This window comes from Perna viridis, chromosome 9, assembly GCF_037379345.1.
Source record: "Perna viridis isolate PV_CMFRI_1.1 ecotype Kerala chromosome 9, ASM3737934v1, whole genome shotgun sequence".
NCBI classification, from domain to species: domain Eukaryota; kingdom Metazoa; phylum Mollusca; class Bivalvia; order Mytilida; family Mytilidae; genus Perna; species Perna viridis.
In genome coordinates this window covers 7145967-7165024 of record NC_142453.1, presented here as the reverse complement: position 1 = coordinate 7165024, position 19058 = coordinate 7145967, and the positions used below count along the sequence as shown (strand labels likewise).

At 34.0% G+C, this 19058-nt stretch overlaps 1 protein-coding gene and 2 long non-coding RNA genes across 5 annotated transcripts; 2 read left to right on the top strand and 1 right to left on the bottom strand.

Annotated features, from left to right (window-relative positions):
* Positions 1-4224: 4224 nt before the first annotated feature.
* Positions 4225-8395, top strand: LOC148606504 (uncharacterized). Its single transcript, XR_015915204.1, has 3 exons — positions 4225-4621; positions 5870-5902; positions 7841-8395. It is a non-coding gene; the product is annotated as an uncharacterized LOC148606504 (long non-coding RNA).
* A 155-nt stretch (positions 8396-8550) lies between these two features.
* LOC148606503 (potassium voltage-gated channel protein Shaw-like) lies at positions 8551-18238 on the top strand. 3 transcript variants are annotated; one of them, XM_088546384.1, is made up of 3 exons: positions 8551-9213; positions 15136-15599; positions 16546-18238. In XM_088546384.1, the coding sequence occupies exons 1-3, from the start codon at positions 9057-9059 to the stop codon at positions 17458-17460; spliced, it is 1536 nt and encodes a 511-aa protein (XP_088402510.1). In that variant the 5' UTR covers positions 8551-9056; the 3' UTR covers positions 17461-18238. The 3 variants fall into 3 exon arrangements, with proteins under 3 accessions (XP_088402510.1, XP_088402513.1, XP_088402511.1); XM_088546387.1 differs by having other exon boundaries at positions 9161-9292; XM_088546385.1 differs by lacking the exon at positions 8551-9213 and adding an exon at positions 11531-11849 and having other exon boundaries at positions 16546-18237.
* Positions 14607-18797, bottom strand: LOC148606502 (uncharacterized). The gene is made up of 3 exons (XR_015915393.1): positions 18413-18797; positions 16533-16701; positions 14607-14954 (listed from the first exon to the last, which is right to left on the bottom strand). It is a non-coding gene; the product is annotated as an uncharacterized LOC148606502 (long non-coding RNA).
* Between the last annotated feature and the right edge of the window lie 261 nt (positions 18798-19058).

Here is a 19058-nt window from a genome sequence, read left to right as displayed (position 1 = left end):
TAAAGAGACTGATGAAAAGGAAAATCAATCTCTGTATCCGTTGTATAATGATAATATTCTAATTAAATTTTATTTGAATACTGAACTGTTTGTTTTAAACTTTTCTGTGGGTAAGCAAGTCACGCTTATCATCAATAAATGATTCCCATTATAATTAGTATATTTCTAAGCAGCAAAATATAGTATGAAATGAGTTATAAGTAGAAGTCTTTGTAAAATTAGACAAAAGGTGCTTCATGCATGCTAATGCAACAAAACACACAAACACACACACAAAAAAAGAAAAAGAAAAAAAAAGCAAATTCACTTTATTTCTAAAACAGAAAGATGTATATGCAGAGTACATTGCAAGTCTTAATTTGTCGTTCGGTTGTTGGTTTTTTTTAAGATAAACACAAAGTTATATGCATTGCAGATGAACTTAGCACTTTGTAGGAGTTGTCGTTCTTGCTCTTGGTTTTTAGTGGAGTCCAAGTTGCTCATTTACTTTTGTTACTTTGTATGTATTATTTTAGTTACTTTATGTTCTTTCGTGTGTTTGTCTGTTCTTACATTCTTTTGATTTCCCTAGAATCTTGGTTCCCTTGATTACTCTCAGCTGCAATTAATGTTTACAGTTTTTGAATGATTTATATAAGGTGCTATACCTAACAAAACAGAACATTGGAGTTCATGGCAAAATGGTGAGTAATACCGAGTTTAAAAATCGGTATTTCCTTCAACTTTAAAAAAATATCCTAATAGTCAAATATCAACATTGATACTTTTAAATACTCTGAAATAATATACACATTAACCGTGTTGATATTACATGTATTAAATCACAAAGATAAGAAATAATAGCGCTTCGTTTTTCATATGCTTTTGATTACGAAACACGTAAATATTTAGTAAAGAGGCAATAGGGGCATTTCCAAGGACAAATTATGCTCCAGCCACAAGTTATAATTATAGACAAGAATGTTAACCAAATGATATATATATATATATATATATATATATATATATATATATTTGTAACTTGACAAAAACTTATCTTACTTTTAGAAATCAGTCACTGTCTGAAAAACGACATGTCACAATTTCGTTTTTTTTTTTTTTTTTTTTTTTTTTTTTGCTATCTTTAATGTTTTTACGGTCAAAAATATTCTCTTCTGATTCTTCTGATCTACCACATTTGATATGAGTGTTTCTTAAAGTATTTTGTCAAATTCTTACATGTGGTTAAAAGTGTTTAAAATGACGAGATCTTTCAGTTGTTAAATTTGCGTGTATATCTGTTAAGCCATGTATGAAATATTGTATTTTTTGGACGTTTTTGCTATTTTGAATATCATTACTTTAAAAAAATATTCTACTCAGAAACCAATGAACTTAATTTAATAAAATTGGCATAATTGTTCCTTTGGGTGTCCTGCACAAAATGACTCTAGGGATCCATGATCTAATGAAAAGAAACATGGCCTCTGTTGACTAAGGATAGAACATAAGGATCAGACATCATTTGTTTAATGTACTTCCTAAACCGTTAGGTTTCTGACACGTGATAAGCATGATGAGATCTTTGTGTTGTTCATTTTCGAAAGAATCTATTAAACATGTTTGAGTTATTGCCCTTTCACAGTTTTTTTCTATTCTTAATGTTATTATTTTCAAATATTTTCTCCTAAACTACTGGACACACAGTATATATGATTCCTTAAGTATGAGCGTTAGGACTTCTTTCCAAGAAAAGAAAACATGGCCACTTTTACAAAAAAAAAGAAAAGAATATGGCTTATCAAGACAGGTGAATGATTTAGGCTCTTTAAAGTCTCTAGCTTTTTTCAGAATGATTTTTAAAAACGTTTAAGAAACATGGACATCACAAATGCTTTAGACGTGGGATAAAAAGATATAAAAAGTACCGCTAACATTAGCCCAACATAATTTACTGTCATATATGACCGATTGTGTACATTTGAAATCATATACACAATGTACGATGTAACGCTATTTAAATTAGTCTACATTCAAAGCACAGAACATATAAACGAAAGTTTAAATTTGGAAGCTCCAATCTGCGTATGACTTTGAAACTCACACTAGAACCCACAGACAGACCTCTTAGAAATGCACAAATCTTGCCAAGAAGAAGAAAATGATTTTACCTGCATGACGCTAGTTCACTATCTGATCTTCATTTGAAGTTATATTTGAACAATACCCGAGAAATTCGAAATGCCTTTCTGCAGCGATATTAGTAATTGTATGGGATAAACTTCCTATCCTATGATATACGGGGGAATGTGATGGAGATGGAGATGGGGAATGGAAATAGGGAATGGGGGATTGGAATTTTAAATTATTAGGATAGGAAAATTAGTTTTGTAACATTAATTGATAAAAAAAAATATATCAAATTTAATAAAAATTTACAGCTAAAAACATTTAAATGTATTAATTAACATATTGAGCTGTTTCGAGCCGGTCAATTCCGAGCCGGTCAAATTCCGAAATATATTAGGACAATAACGTATGAAACCGGATACTTGCTTGTTATCAAGTGAAAATGTTTAAACGGCTATTTGATTCACATCACGTGAATTCAGAAGAGTAAGAAATTCTCAGATGACTTTTTTGGCCACCATATTGGCACAGAAGCCTTTTTGTCGGTGTTCTTCTATTTCGCATTTAACAGCAGACAATGAGGAAAATTCAATAATTGTTTAATGATTGTTGATATGTTCGCTGTTTGTACAACGTATTTGTTTAACCGCACGATCGTTGTCGTGTACAAAAAATAAAGATTCAATTACTTAATGGTTATTGTTTGTACTAACGTTTATATATGTACACATAAAGTATATGATATTTCAATTTTAAAATGAATTGGAATAGGAGAGAAAAACAAGTTGAGGAACTAAAAAACTGATTTTTTTCCTAGACATAGATAATATTCCTGGCAAACACGAAATTTGCTAACGTTAAAGATATATTAGATAAACAATCTGATTTCATTTATATTCAGCAAATTCAAGGTTTGGTACATTAGGTTCATTTTCATTTTCTGCACATATTCTTGAAGTCATCACTACAGAAGTTTTATGGTCGTCATCATGAACTCCTGGATCGTTATGGTGTATCCATCAGCACCATGAAAACTGATTTATTCAACGGGTCATAGTTTTCCTTTCCTCGTTCGTCGACCCCGGACTTGGCTTTTTATGAGCAACTCGAAGGGTGTTTCGAGAAAAGCAGAAGACGCTTACCCTACCGGCGCACCTGGTCCATGCTCCCAGCCAGTTTTTAGTGGAGCCCGAATTGCTCATTTGCCTTTGTTACTTTGTATGTATGATTTTAGTTACTTTATGTTCTTTGTTGTGTATGTCTGTTTTCCATGTCTGGTCTTTGTCCCTGGATTACATTCTTTTGATTACCGCTATAACATTGGTTCCCTTGATTACTCTTCCACAGAATTGTAAGAGCGCCAGCATTATTCAGAACAGGAAAATATCATGGCATCGTATTTAATCTTTCTCTTGTCTGTACTATTGTTTTTTGCAAAGTGCAATTAAATACTATGCAGAAAGGCATAGAAGACGAAAATAGTTATATTACAAAGAAGTTGTTTGAGGGCATTAACAAAAACTCATTGTAATTCTTACCCGGAAGTCAGTTGTTTTATCTCACAAATATTGGAACTTTACTTATGCTCGGATATTGTGTTCATTCGAAATATATTTACGGTATGTAACCAAATTTGCTATATTGAAATTAATTTTGCTGCAGAAATGCATTACTTCAATAAGGAAATGAGCAATTAAATACATAACAATTGCATTTAGAAAACTAAAATTATCAAAAAAGACAAAAAAAAAAAAAAAAAAAAAAAAAAAAAAAAATAAGCAAATTAAAACTGAATTTTTATCCTAGACATAGATAATATTCTTGGCTAAAACACCACGTGAACAGAAAAAGAAAAATGAAAAATACCCTTTCGTCCATATTACAATTAATTGTCCGAATATTTGAATTTTAAATAACGAATAATTACGTGCTTTATACATCTTAATCAAATAAAGAACAAAAACAGACTTTTTTTCGAAATGCTTCCAAATAAAACGATGTAACCGGTATTTAGCGCATTTATTTCTCTTAAAACCCATCATGAAAATGACAAAAACCAATACAAAACACACACACAGAGACATACAATTAAAAAAAAGAAAATAAAGAACAATTGCACAATAATAAATACATTAAACGAAATCGTTAAGCATGTTATCAAACTCTTAAGCAATACATGATGGAATTTTATAATTACGAAATTTGATAACGTTAAAGATATATTAGATAAAGAATCTGATTTCATTGATATTAAGCAAATTCAAGGTTTGGTACATTAGGTTCATTTTCATTTTCTGCACTTATTCTTCCACAGAATTGTAAGAGCGCCAGCATTATTCAGGACAGGAAAATATCATGGCATCGTATTTAATCTTTCTTTTGTCTGTAGCTATTGTATTTTGTAAAGTGCATTTAAATACTATTCAGAAAGGCGTAGAAGACGAAAACAGTTATGTTACAAAGAAATTGTTTGAGGGCACTATCAAAAACTTAACTGATTTAATTCTTACCAGTAAGTCATTTGTTTTGTCTTATAAATATTGGAACTTTACTTAAGTTCGGATATTATGTTCATTCGAAATTTATTTACGGTATGTAACAAAATTTGCGATATTGAAATTAATTCTGATGCAGATATTTATTACCACAGTAAAGAAATGAGCAACTAAATAAATAACAATTGCATTTCAAAAACTAAAACTATATGAAAAATAAAAAAAATAACACACAAAATTAACACACAAGAAAATCACCGCCCGCCTACGTTTTCCTCTTTTGTATTTGACCAAACTTGACAATAGCATTGGCATGGGCGTTCGAGATCTTTTCTAAGCAAAGTGGAAGAATACTTACAATCCATTTTATCCTTAGTCATATTTTTAGTTCAGTTTTTTACGATATTTACGATTTGATTTAAATGTTTGGTGATTTTAGCATGACGCATTGTAATGCATTCTAATGTATAAACCATTACAAAATGTAAATTTGAACAGTCGGGGGAAATTACATAAACATTTTTCAATATGTTATGACAGGATAAGTAATCGTTCTGTCTAAATGAAAAAAAAAAATGACAAGCAAGAAGGCGGATGACCATAAAGATTTAGTTACAGTGAAGTGGATTGTTAACTTGTAATAGTTTTTTTTTGTCAACATGTCTTAATTTTATATATTTCAGTTTATGTGAAGTTCTGATCAGTTTATATAACCTAACTTGGTATTTTATGCACGCCCCTTTCTATAAACTATTCAGCGATATCCAAATACACTAAAGCCATGATGCATGTAAATTACAAAAGCGCTATCGATTGATGACAATGACAGTATTGATCCGCGTTAAACAATGTCAATTTTAAAACAATGGAAAACAATGTCATTTATTTCATTTTGTTTTCTGGTCTGTTCAAATTAAAATAAAGAATTGTTTTCAATTATTGGGTAGAATATTGGAGTATACATGACTTTGAGTCAGTTTACGATGCTAAACCGAACCAAAAGCGTTTATACCCATTTATGTAACAAACAATTGAAAGCAGTCCTTAATTAAACAACGATGTAATTTTCAAAATTTCGTATCTACAAATAAATAAAAATAACAGCTATTTTTTGACAAAGAATGATTATTTTGTAATTTTGTTTGCCCAGAGACATTTTGTAACTATCATTCACCTCTGTGGTAAATGGAAAGTGAATAGATTATTAGCTTATCTAAATCAAAATGAAAAGAAAAGTTATCTTAATGCTTTTGGTTTCTTTGTAGGGGACAAAATCAAAGACACCCAGGAAGAAAATGGTATGAATTAGACAATATTGTAGTATATTATAACAGTTGATTTATTGAGACTTGTAAAATACAATGATATTTATGATAGGTACATGAATAACAGTGTATTATGTGACAACCTCATCTAATCATATTGAAGCAAGTTATTTAAAATATCAACACGAAAGGTTGCCCAAAATTGTCAAGTACAAATTTACGATATCATCATGACGTATGGGATAAATCCCAAAATTCAGCATTATATCAATATTGAAAATTTAATATACTTTACAAATATTTCAAGGCGTTCCTTAACTAAATATCGAATTATATTCTGTATAAATTTTTAGATTGGATTTCTTTCTGATATGTCAATATTTTAATGTCACCCTAAAATCGTAATGCACATTGCAATTACAAATAATTTATGGGATATGGTATTGTACTCATTTACACCTTGGCCACGTCTTCATGTTCGGTTTATTCAAAACCAGGTGTTACCGTATTGTAAACTTTCTTCGTCTGTAGCAACATCTCAACACCTGCGTATAGATTGTTTGTTTGTTTGTTGGGGTTTAACGTCCGAGCAGCAATATTTCAGCTATATTCAGACAATGAACATGAAATGGATGATAAAATGAACATGAAATGAAAAAAAAAAGAATGGGTCACAAGGATAATAGGGTCGACAAATTTCGATTGCCACTGGAAAAAGGGGGGTGGGTGGGTAAGGTCGGGCAATTTAGCCTCCTCTGGCGGAGCGCAAAGGTTCCTACTCCTATCGAATACCACAGCAGGGTTCTTTAACGTGCGAGGAACGTGGTATCTTTCCCAACATGGTGCACCACTATGGTTTGCGGTCAGGTTTTCCGTATTATAGCCTGACAACCCCAGCATGTAACACGCCAGGGGTACCCCATTCCACCACCTGGGGCACACATCCCAGTTGCTCTGTGGGCAGAGCGCCCTAGCCCCCGGCTAGGTTTCTGAGCACTATTTAGTCGCCTTATACGACAAGCTTAGCGCTGCTGCAGGCCTATTCTTTTAACACCGGGACCTGCACGGGGCCTGCGTATAGAGTTTTCATACCAAAATTTGTCATTCCGAGATTGCCGTAACCACACAGACTTTCCTTCTGTACCTCGCTAGACTTCTTACAAATAGGCTTCTGGAACTGGGTCATATTGCTAAAAGATTTGATTTATCACTACAGAAATTATATGGTTGTCATCATAAACCTGTCTTTCGTTATGTCGTATCCATCTGCAGCATGATTTGTTCACTGTATCATAGTTATCTTTCACTTTTTCGTCTACCCTTTTCGCATCATTTTATGAGCAACTTAGCGGATGTTTAAAGAAAAGCATAGGACACTTACCATACCTGCGCACCTGGCTCATACTCTCAGTTTTCAGTGGTATCCTGAGTGCTCATTTACTTTTGTTTCTATGTACGATTATGTTAGTTATTTCATGTTCTATGTGTGTTTATGTTTTCCATGTCTAGGCTTTATCTTTGGAATATTTTCTATTGATTTCCACTAGAATCTTGGCTTCCGTGATTACTCTTTACAGATGTTAACAATTTTGCATAGAAACCCGTATGTAAATGAGTACAACATCATACATATTACGAGTGGATATGGCGAATATGTTAAAAAGACAACAACCCCACCTAAAATAAAAATTGTCACCAAACAATTATATGATTTAAAAAAAGAAAGGGGTTAGAAATTCACAAAGAGCGCTGCTTATATGTAAGTCTTAACATCGAATTATTGTGACATCTTAACGACACACGATTCAGCTAACACGAATGAGCTATTCCAGTATGACAAAAAACTATGTTGGCAACTGAATCACCCGTGATATGTCGTTTGACATTTAAAGGACGTTCTATAAGACTTCTTTTATCAATGCATTCAATAAAGAACAGGGATATTAATAGAATTTTTTTTCTAAATTTCAGACACAAAGACCATTATTTCTACAGATCATGTACTTTTCTACGTCACAATGCCGTCTAGTGACGTTCAGTTAAATAAAAACTCAATCGTCAAATTTACTAAAATAATCTACAATGTCGGAAACCATTTTTTTATGGGTGACAGCATATTCATATCGCCAGTTTCAGGGATATACTTGTTTTCTATTAGCATCCAGACACATCTTCAAAATAATATGAACATAGAGCTGAGAGTAGGAAACGTCGTCAAAGGAATGCTAAATTCTGGGCCTGGTGCAAGCGCTTATATCACCACTACACGTACTATCATTTGCATGGTAAATCAGAATGACCATGTTTGGATTCAGACCAGTGAGCAATTCTCAGATAACTTTTTCGACCACCATTTTGGCTCAGAGAGCATTTTTGTCGGTGTTCTTCTATTTCGCATTTAACAGCAGACAATGAGGAAAATTCAATTAATGTTTAATGATTGTTGATTAGTCGCTGTTTGTACAATGTATTTGTTTAACCGCACGATCGTTGTCATGTACAAAAAATAAAGATTCAATTACTTAACTAATGTTGTTTGTACTAACGTTTATATACGTACACATAAAGTATATGATATTTTAATTTTAAAATGCATTGGAATAGGAGAGACAAAAAAAGATGAGGAAATAAAAAACTACACATAGATAAAATTCTTGGCAAACACGAAGTGGAAAGAAAAAGGAAAGTTTAAAAAAAACTTTCGTCCATATTACAATTAATTGTCCGAATATTTGAATTTTAAATAACGAATAATTACGTGCTTTATACATCTTAATCCAATAAAGTAACAAAATAGACTTTTTTTCGAAATGCTTCCAAATAAAACGATGTAACCGGTATTTAGCGCATTTATTACTCTTAAAACCCATCATGAAAATGACAAAAATCAATACAAAACACACACACAGACACACAAATAAAAAGAAAAAGAAAATAAAGAACAATTGCACAATAATAAATACATTAAACGAAATCGTTAAGCATGTTATCAAACTCTTAAGCAATACATGATGGAATTTTATAATTACGAAATTTGATAACGTTAAAGATATATTAGATAAAGAATCTGATTTCATTTATATTAAGCAAATTCAAGGTTTGGTACATTAGGTTCATTTTCATTTTCTGCACATATTCTTCCATAGAATTGTAAGAGCGCCAGCATTATTCAGGACAGGAAAATATCATGGCATCGTATTTAATCTTTCTTTTGTCTGTAGTTTTTGTATTTTGTAAAGTGCATTTAAATACTATTCAGAAAGGCGTAGAAGACCAAAACAGTTATGTTACAAAGAAGTTGTTTGAGGGCACTATCAAACACTTAACTGATTTAATTCTTACCAGTAAGTCATTTGTTTTCTCTCATAAATATTGGAACTTTACTTAAGTTCGGATATTATGTTCATTCGAAATTTATTTAGGGTATGTAACCAAATTTGCGTTTTTGAAATTAATTCTGCTGCAGATATTCATCACTACAGTAAAGAAATGAGCAATTAAGTACATAAGAATTGCATTAAAAAAAAATAACACACAAGAAAATCACTGCCAGTCTACGTTTTCCTCTTTTGTATTTGACCAAACTTGACAATAGCATTGGCATGAATGTTCGAGATCTTTTCTAAGCAAAGTGGAAGAATACTTGCAACCCATTTTGTCCTTAGTCATATTCACTTGATAAAACATGCAACAAGAATTAAAATCAATTGATAAAGGCATACTAACATCCAAATAAGAACTGATCCAAAATAAACAAAACAAAAACAATAAAAATATAAAAAAAATCTTACATAAAAAAAAGATATAATATGAATATAAAGTCATAAAATTAATTAACAATACTACTACAGGTGGTACATGTAATATTTTCCCGATTGCAATCGATTTTGTTCAAAGATTTTCAATTTAAAAATAAATTTTAACTTCTTATTCTTTCCTTTTCGAGCACCTGTGTTCAACCTTGAAGTTTAAAATAGGGTTTGCATCGTTCGTTTTTCGTTATGAAACTTTTACTAATTTTCAATTTTATTATAATTAGACCTTTTAATTGTTCCATTCAGTCACTGCATGTTGAATCTAAAAACACTCCATTCCATAAAAAAGCAAAGAACAAGGTATTTACAATCCGATGACGAAGGCAAGCTCAAGAAAAAAAAAGCCAACATACAATAAATAACATAAAGTAACTTAACGAATACTCAAAGACACTTAAAAGATCATTTAAAACTATGTGTTAAGACCTGTTGACCACTAGTGCCGCTTTGATTTAAGTCATATTTGATATTTGATAAAAAGTCTTTAGTATGATGTGGGACTCCGGGAAACTATAGCTACAACAAAACAGAATGTGTGAAGTAGAACAAATACTAATGTATTCTCAGTTTTTTTTTCATTTTAGTAAACAACCGCTATGACTACACGAACACCCTGATACATTGATATGTGTCTACTAAATAAATATCTGTCAAAACAGATTAAACGATGTTCATTTTATGCGTACATAAAAGATTTATGACCATTGTGATCTTAAACAAAGCTTAATGTGGGTTGCATCATTCAGTTATCGAATTATGCCTTATGCAGTCTACGATTGATTGATTGATTGTTGGGTTTAATGTCTGAGCGGCAATATTTCAGCTATATTCAGACGATCAACATGAAGTGGATGATAAATTGAACATGAAATGATGATAAAATGAAAAATTGGGTGGGACACAAGGATAATGGGATCGACAAATTTTGATTGCCACTGGAAATAGGGAGAGGTGGGTAGGGTCGGGCAATTTAGCCTCCTGTGGCGGAGCCCTATGGTTCCTACTCCGAGAGAATACCACGGTAGGGTTTTTTAACGTGCAAGGTACGTGGCATCTTTCCCAACACGGTGCACCACTATGGTTTGCGGTCAGGTTTTCCGTATTATAGCCTGACAACCCCAGCATGTAACACACCAGGGGTACCCCATTCCACCACCTGGGGCACACATCCCAGTTGCTCTGTGGGCAGAGCGCCTAGCCCCCGGCTAGGTCTCTGAGCACTATTCAGTCGCCTTTTACGACAAGCTTAGCGCTGCTGCAGGCCTATTCTTTTGACACCCCGACCTGCACGGGTTCCTTATGCAGTCTAAAGACTTAGATTATAAAAAAGAACATATATTTGCTTCTTATGGACCATTCTGTGTAAGAATCAGGCAAAGGGTTGTACATATTTTTTCTTAAATCAATCATTTTTTCTTCAAAGGTATTAAAACATCTGTGACGTAGATATTTTTGACTGCTTACATAGGCAAAAAGTGCAAGAAAATTTTTAATAGTGCATTTCAACTAAATTTGACCTGTCAATATCTTAAAAAGACAAACTTTACTAACACTCTATGATGGTTATTTCTGAAGGTTATGAAGTATACATACCTGGATAATGCTATGCAATCTGAATTTTATTTCTACATGTGCCACAACTTATAACGTTTGCCTGATTCTTAGACGGAGAAGTACTCATCTGTCTCTTTTTGAAAATGCATTAATTAGCAGGGAACTGATGGTATTTGCAGACTTGTCTTTATCACTCGATATGTGAATTTTACTTTAGTTCTCAATAGAATGCCATTATCATATATAAAGACAAACCCTTTATAAAAATACCGTGTTGACATCTATTATAAATGCATTTAAAGTCCTCTGATGAGCTTAGATTTAAACGCTAATGGGGAACAGTAAACTGTTATTCCCTTAGGTATATATATAGTATTACAGTCACAATAAATCACTTAATAACGATCAATAATTACAATTAAAACCAATGTTTCGATTCTTAAATCTGTGTCCTATCAGAAATCAAATGTCAATACGTACCAGAATAATCAAAGTTATTTGTGTGTGAATTTCTGAAACTGTATTATATAACTGTAATATACTGGCATACAGTAAAGGAATACATATTTTTGGCATGGTATACAAGGACATTAGTATAATGGACAACGAAGGTATGCAAGTTTGACCGAAATTTTTTTAGAGTACCTCCTACATGCTATTCATATGAGTTTTTGTGATAATTCTTGATAACGTCGACTTATTTGAGTCCTCACACTACTCTGTCTAAATTAAATTTATTAGTTTTGACTGAATCATGAGGAGAGCAAAACGTTTAAGCTTACTTATATGAATATGTTATAGGGTTTGTAAGTTTCGTCATGTAACTGTGTTTTCATAAGTATTGTTTGGTCCTAATCTACCATTTTATGCATAGAGATTTATCATTTTCAGAGCAATGTGTTTAGTATGTAAAACAAAAAATAAAAAAAACAAAACAAAAACAAAACCAAAAAAAAAAAAGAAAAAAAAAACATTTTCGTGTAAAAATACCCGTAAAAATGACAAATAACTATTTCTGCATGATCAATGTGTGAAGAAAAAGCAAAAATTAAAGATTTTGAATTGTAATACAGCGTTTCGAGATCCCTTTCCGGAAGTAAACAATAAAATGCAAACGGCTCTTCCGATTACAATACGCTTTACATCAGAAATTCCGGTAAGGAAAGTGAGACTAGAACGAGACTTACAGACCCTATGCACTAATAAGCATCTTGTACGTACTGAACTCGTTTGTATATAAGAGTAAGTAAGGGAATCAAGGTTATAGCGGTAATCAAAAGAATGTAATCCAGGGACAAAGACCAGACATAGAAAACAGACATACACAACAAAGAACATAAAGTAACTAAAATCATACACACAAAGTAACAAAAGCAAATGAGAAACTCGGACTCCACTAAAAACTAGGAGCATGGACCAGATGCACCGGTAGGGTAAGCGTCTATTTTTCTAGTAACACCCGCCGAGTAGCTCATAAAAAGTCAAGGCGGTAGAAAAACGAGGAAAGGAAAACTATGACTCGTTGAATAAATCAGTTTTCATGGTGCAGATGGATACACTATAACGATTAACGAGTTCACGATGACGCCCATAAAACTTCTGTAATGCTGACTTCGATCTTGTAGCAACATAACCCTGTTCCAGAGGCCTATATAAATGTGTTTTATAAAGTCAGAAAGCTGCTATTGCATTTACCGCTAGTAATAAATACATAATAATACATAATAAACCCGAAAAGAAACAAACCTTGTAATTGGAAACAAAATAACGTCGTTTGTGACGACATGAAAATAGTCGGAACAGTACCGGGTAGGATTTAAGGGTTTTTATGGGCCATGCTAAAACGGGCAAAAGGAACAGGGTATTGCGATCTTTGTTTGTTTGTTTGTTGGGGTTTAACGTCCGAGCAGCAATATTTCATGTATATTCAGACAATGAACATGAAATGGATATAATGAACATGAAATGAAAAAAAAAAGGATGGGTCACAAGGATAATAGGGTCGACAAATTTTGATTGCCACTGGAAAAAGGGGGGGATGGGTAAGATCGGGCAATTTAGCCTCCTGTGGCGGAGCGCAAAGGTTCCTACTCCTATCGAATACCACAGCAGGGTTCTTTAACGTGCGAGGAACGTGGCATCTTTCCCAACACGGTGCACCACTATGGTTTGCGGTCAGGTTTTCCGTATTATAGCCTGACAACCCCAGCATGTAACACGCCAGGGGTACCCCATTCCATCACCTGGGGCACACATCCCAGTTGCTCTGTGGGCAGAGCGCCTAGCCCCCGGCTAGGTTTCTGAGCACTATTTAGTCGCCCTTTTACAACAAGTTTAGCGCTGCTGCAGGCCTATTCTTTTATCACCCGGACCTGCACGGGGTGGGGGGGGGGTGGGGGTATTGCGATCGATTGGTTTGAGTTCAAATGTAAAATATTGGATTGAATAATAAAAAAAGCATTCATCATCTTAGGAAAACAAGTACTATTGCGACTATCATGCATAACGCAATTGGTTATACATTTTCAAATTAACAATATGAAATCAGTAATAGGGCACTACATTTGATTCAAAGAGGACTCGGAAAGAAAAGATTGATTATTTGTTGGGGTTTAACGTCCGAGCAGCAATATTTCAGCTATATTCAGTCGAGGAACATGAAAACATTACTATCCTATATAGATTGATTGTTGGGATTTAACCCCTGATCAGCAGTATTTCAGTTATATTCAGGCGATTGTTTATTTGTTTGTTTGTTTGTTGGGATTTAACGTCCGAGCAGCAATATTTCAGCTATATTCAGACGATGAACATGAAAGTGATGATAAAATGAACATGAAATGATGATGAAATGAAAAGGGATGGGACACAAGGACAATAGGATCGACAAATTTTGATTGCCACTGGAAATAGGGAGAGGTGGGTAGGGTCGGGCAATTTGGCCTCCTGTGGCGGAGCCCTATGGTTCCTACTCCGAGAGAATACCACAGTAGAGTTCTTTAACGTGCGAGGAACGTGGCATCTTTCCTAACACGGTGCACCACTATGGTTTGCGGTCAGGTTTTCCATATTATACCCTGACAACCCCAGCATGTAACACGCCAGGGATACCCCATTCGACCACTTGGGGCACACATCCCAGTTGCTCTGTGGGCAGAGCGCTCTAGCCCCTGGCTAGGGTTCTGAGCACTATTTAGTCGCCTTTTACGACAAGCTTAGCGCTGCTGCAGGCCTATTCTTTTAACACCCGGACCTGCACGGGGTATGAACATGAAATGGATGATAAAATGAACATGAAATGGATGATAAAATGAACATGAAATGATAATGAAACATATTGTTTTTAAAAATGTTCATCCATAATTGACTTAAGTAGCGGTCTTTGTAAAAATCATGCAAATTCTGTAAAATGCAATACACCTAAAAATACGCTACATATTTTTAATTTTGCTATTAAGTTGCTTTATAGGCATATATGATGAAATGTATAATTATTCATTCCAGGCCTGTATGATGATACGTTTAATTATTCACTCCAATTTGTCCGCTCTTAGGAGATGGTCCACGTTGAAAATCCACCAATTTCACTTGTATTTTAGCGTCATCTCCCTTAATTTAGGATTCTAGAGTACTTTCTATATAATTTTTATCTGCATCTCCAATATCACTGACTCTGCGTGGTCTACATTTACAGTCTCTTTTGAGACAAACAAGATCTGCAAATAACATCATAAGAATAGACGTGAATAAAATAATTCGAAAATTACATTGTAACTAAGGCTACAACAAACTTTTTGAGCAACAAATGATAACATCTATTTCTTGGCTCTCTAACACAAGACAATTTGTTTCGATAGAGGGTACGACAAGAACTACAATAATTTATTTTGATTTCAGTGATGCAAATGACGGAAAAGGTTCATATTAATGTCGGAGGAGTGACTTTTATTACCCGATGGTCTACATTAAAGAAATATCCTGATACTTTACTAGGAGCTCTTACCTCTGAATCGGGTAGTTATAATGCAAAAGAAAACTGTTTCTACTTCGATAGAAATCCTGAATTTTTTAATACGATATTGGACTTTTACAGAAATGATGCAATTCACATAAATAATAATGTTTGTCCGTGGATTTGGAAAAATGAACTTGCATTCTGGAAAATACCCTTAACATGTCTCTCTGAGTGTTGCTATGACACCATTGCAAAGTTTGAGAAGAATAAAGAAATAGCTAAAACGCTTAATGATATTTTCTCAGAGACATATGCGATTCAACATAAAACGTCATCACTTTTTGAAAAATTACGTCATCATTTATGGCGTTTTCTTGATGAACCCAATTCCTCAAGATACGCAAAGGTATGTCATCTGTAAATTTGTATTTGCTATAAATCACATAGTTACTATTTCACATACAATGTCTATAATATTGAATTTAATTATTATAAAAGAGTAATCAAGGGAACCAAGGTTATAGCGGTAATCAAAGGAATGTAATCCAGGGACAAAGACCAGACATGGAAAACAGACATACACAACAACGAACATAAAGGAACATACATACAAAGTAATAAAAGCAAATGAGCAACTCGGACTCCACTAAAAACTGGGAGCATGGACCAGGTGCACCGGTAGGGTAAGCGTCCTCTGCTTTTTCTAGAAACACCCGCCGAGTTGCTCATAAAAAGTCAAATCCGGGGTAGACAAACGAGGAAAAGAAAACTATGACCTGTAGAATAAATTTGTTTTCATGGTGCGGATGGATATACAATAACGATCCACAAATTCATGATGGCGACCATAAAACTCCTGAACAGAAAAGACGGTCCGTGGTAAAACAGTGATAACATGGAGATTCCTTGATTTTGATTCCAATAGGACCAGTTTCTTCATGTTTTTTAATAGACTCAGCCTGTGGGTCGCACAAAATGCTGTTCATGTGTTGATACTTTTTTTTACCATTGCTGTGGTCTATGAGCTTCGAAGTACGTCATATCAGAAACTGTTATATATCATATGGCCATTTGACGTAAGTTTGACTTCCGAATAGCTTAGAACCTGAAAGGGAATCGTCGCTAAGATAGATGGTACTGAAACGGCAATGAATAATAAAATGCACGGTACATTTTGTATATTTTGATCATCACCGAAAAAGTGAACAAATAAATACTCAATTGGCACCAAAGTGGTAAACAATTCAAACAAATATTTTAACAATATTGAAGGTGTTTATATGCAAATTTCTTAAAATTTTAAGGTGATTGCTAGACACTAAAGGGTTAAGGATCTTACTTTGTTATTGTAGGTATTCAGTGTCTTGTACCTCATGATTGTCCTTATTTCTGCTTTAATACCCTGTTTCTCCACACATCCAAGCCTCCGTGAACCGAACACCAACATCACATCATTGCAGGCCTTAGCACGGGCAGTGAACCTGGATTTATGGGTCAATCTGGATAGCCTAAAAGAGACTCGATGGATAACATCAACTGAACCTGACTGGATTTATTGGTTAAATGTAGTTATCAATATATTTTTCACAATAGAAACTGCACTTCGGGTGTTCAGTTGTCCATCGCTGATTGCTTTCATTAAGGACTGGCTCAACGTCCTTGATGTTATACTCGTATGCAGTATGTGGACGCATCATTGTCTAACTGAGTACAGCAAGTTTGATATTATTACAAACGTCAATCTAGCGTACTTCTTCTGTGTTTGTGAAGTTTTTTCAGTTCTGAGACTTTGCCGATTTTTGCGTTTCGCGAAACAATACAACAGCTTAAAAATACTTATTTTATCTTTTAGATCCAGTATCAGGGAACTAGTATTACTCTGTATATCATTTCTCATGTTTGCTTGGATTTTTGCTAATTTGATATTCTTTGCGGAGATACGGCAACCAGATACCTTCCCGAATATGCTGGTTGGATTTTGGTGGTCTGTTGTTACTATGACGACGGTAGGTTATGGGGATGTTTACCCTCTTAGCGTTACAGGAAGAGTTGTTGGCGCTGTGTGTACGATGTGTGGGCTTTTAGTCATAGCCATGCCAATTGCAGTGATTGCAGGAACGTTTGATGACCTTAGCAAGAAAAAAGAAGACATGGAGGCCTACCGATCAGTTAAAGGAATCCCGTTTCGGAAAAGGAATGCAACATATCCTCAAAACAATATTCAGACCACTGATAGCAGCATTTCACATATCCGACCAACACAATGAAACCAGAAAAAGTGATGGTCACTGGACATCATGTCATTAGAATTTTAAAATGCATAAACAAACAACTTTAAAAGATTATATCAGTACCCTGTTTAATTTGTGTTACTAAAAAAGATACATATATACATTCTAAACGACGGGTTTTTCTTTACTGTTGCTAGTGTTATTCGTAATGTTTGTTTTTAATAACTTACCCGAACTACCCCCTTTTACTCTCTCATTAGTTGACCATTATACTATTGTCAAATTTATGATATGATAAAACATGGGGAAGAGCGTATTAAATTTTCCAAGGATGCAAGAACTGTGACAATTATTCTTTCGCTGACAAGATAATTTTCTGTACAGTAGTAGGAGATAAATCCTCAACGGTGAGCTGGAGGATCAACTGAATGATACAAGTTATATTACATTATTTATCGGATTATGGTTTCGTCCCAACCAACCTAAATTGTCGATTTCCCAATCCATCACTCATTGTCCCAGAGCCCATCCCTATTGTTCATATTACATTGTCCAATCAAATTTTGCAACACAACATACGTCATGGTCACGGAATTTTCTTTTTACGAATATTATCGTTTTCAGTTCATAGGATATCTTAAATTATAAAGTTTAACCTTGATTATATATTTAGTGTGTGCTAAATAAATTTCGATTCCGTATCTTTCGTGTTCCATGTCCGATTCTTTAATTCCGAACGCCATTTCCTTTGAAACGGAAGTTTACCCCAATCACATAACAAATTTTAACTGCAAGATGATATGGCGAACAGCCGATTAAGTCAATATGGCAAGTTTGTGCCCTACTGTAACAGTAAAAGCGGATAATCTCCCAGGTTCAAAATAATAAATCTCAATACCACATTTTAATTAAGTCAAAAACGGATAAAAAAAGATACGCCGTCAAATATTCAATACAGAAATCTTTGGTTTAAATGATAAGATTTTACCCCACTCTGCCAAATGATCAGCAAATCTGATCACCACCACGCATACAGATCCAGATATATATACTTTAGTGCCCTCCTTGTTCAAACAAATACTATTCTCAGCAGTTGAAAGATATCTACCATCGTATCTGAACAAAGATTTATCTAAAACCATTATATCTGTCTGTCTAATGACACAACCATCGGTACTTAAAACAAGATTTCTAACCATTAATATTAATCTTTTTCTGGCAGATTCAACCGCGTTTCCATTTCAAAACGGCTTCATGCCAATATCTCCTTATTAATAGTATTTATGACCAACTTATCCTAGACTTTGGGCATTTTAGTTTTATTTTTCCATGTCCAAGTACAAATCAGAGATTTTGGATGTTCCTAGATCGTTTGAACCCAATTGAACTACAAATAATTTTGCTGCATAAAGATTAGATACATTGTCAACTACTTTGTTGAATGCCCGCCTTTCGCCACGGTGTGCCCCTTATTGGAAAGGAATGAAACCATAAATGTCCCTTTTCTTGATGTATCCATCAGCACCATGAAAACTGATTTATTCAACAGGTCATAGTTTACCTTTCCTCGTTTGTCTACTCCGGACTTGACTTTTTATGAGCAACTCGGCGGGAGTTTCGAGAAAAGCAGAGGA

Coding starts and splice junctions, on each gene's coding strand:
- LOC148606503 (XM_088546384.1), top strand. CDS start 9,057: ATGGCATCGTATTTAATCTTTCTTTTGTCTGTAGTTTTTGTATTTTGT. Junction 9,214..15,135: donor AACTGATTTAATTCTTACCA/GTAAGTCATTTG, acceptor TTTTGATTTCAG/TGATGCAAATGACGGAAAAG. Junction 15,600..16,545: donor ATTCCTCAAGATACGCAAAG/GTATGTCATCTG, acceptor TTGTTATTGTAG/GTATTCAGTGTCTTGTACCT.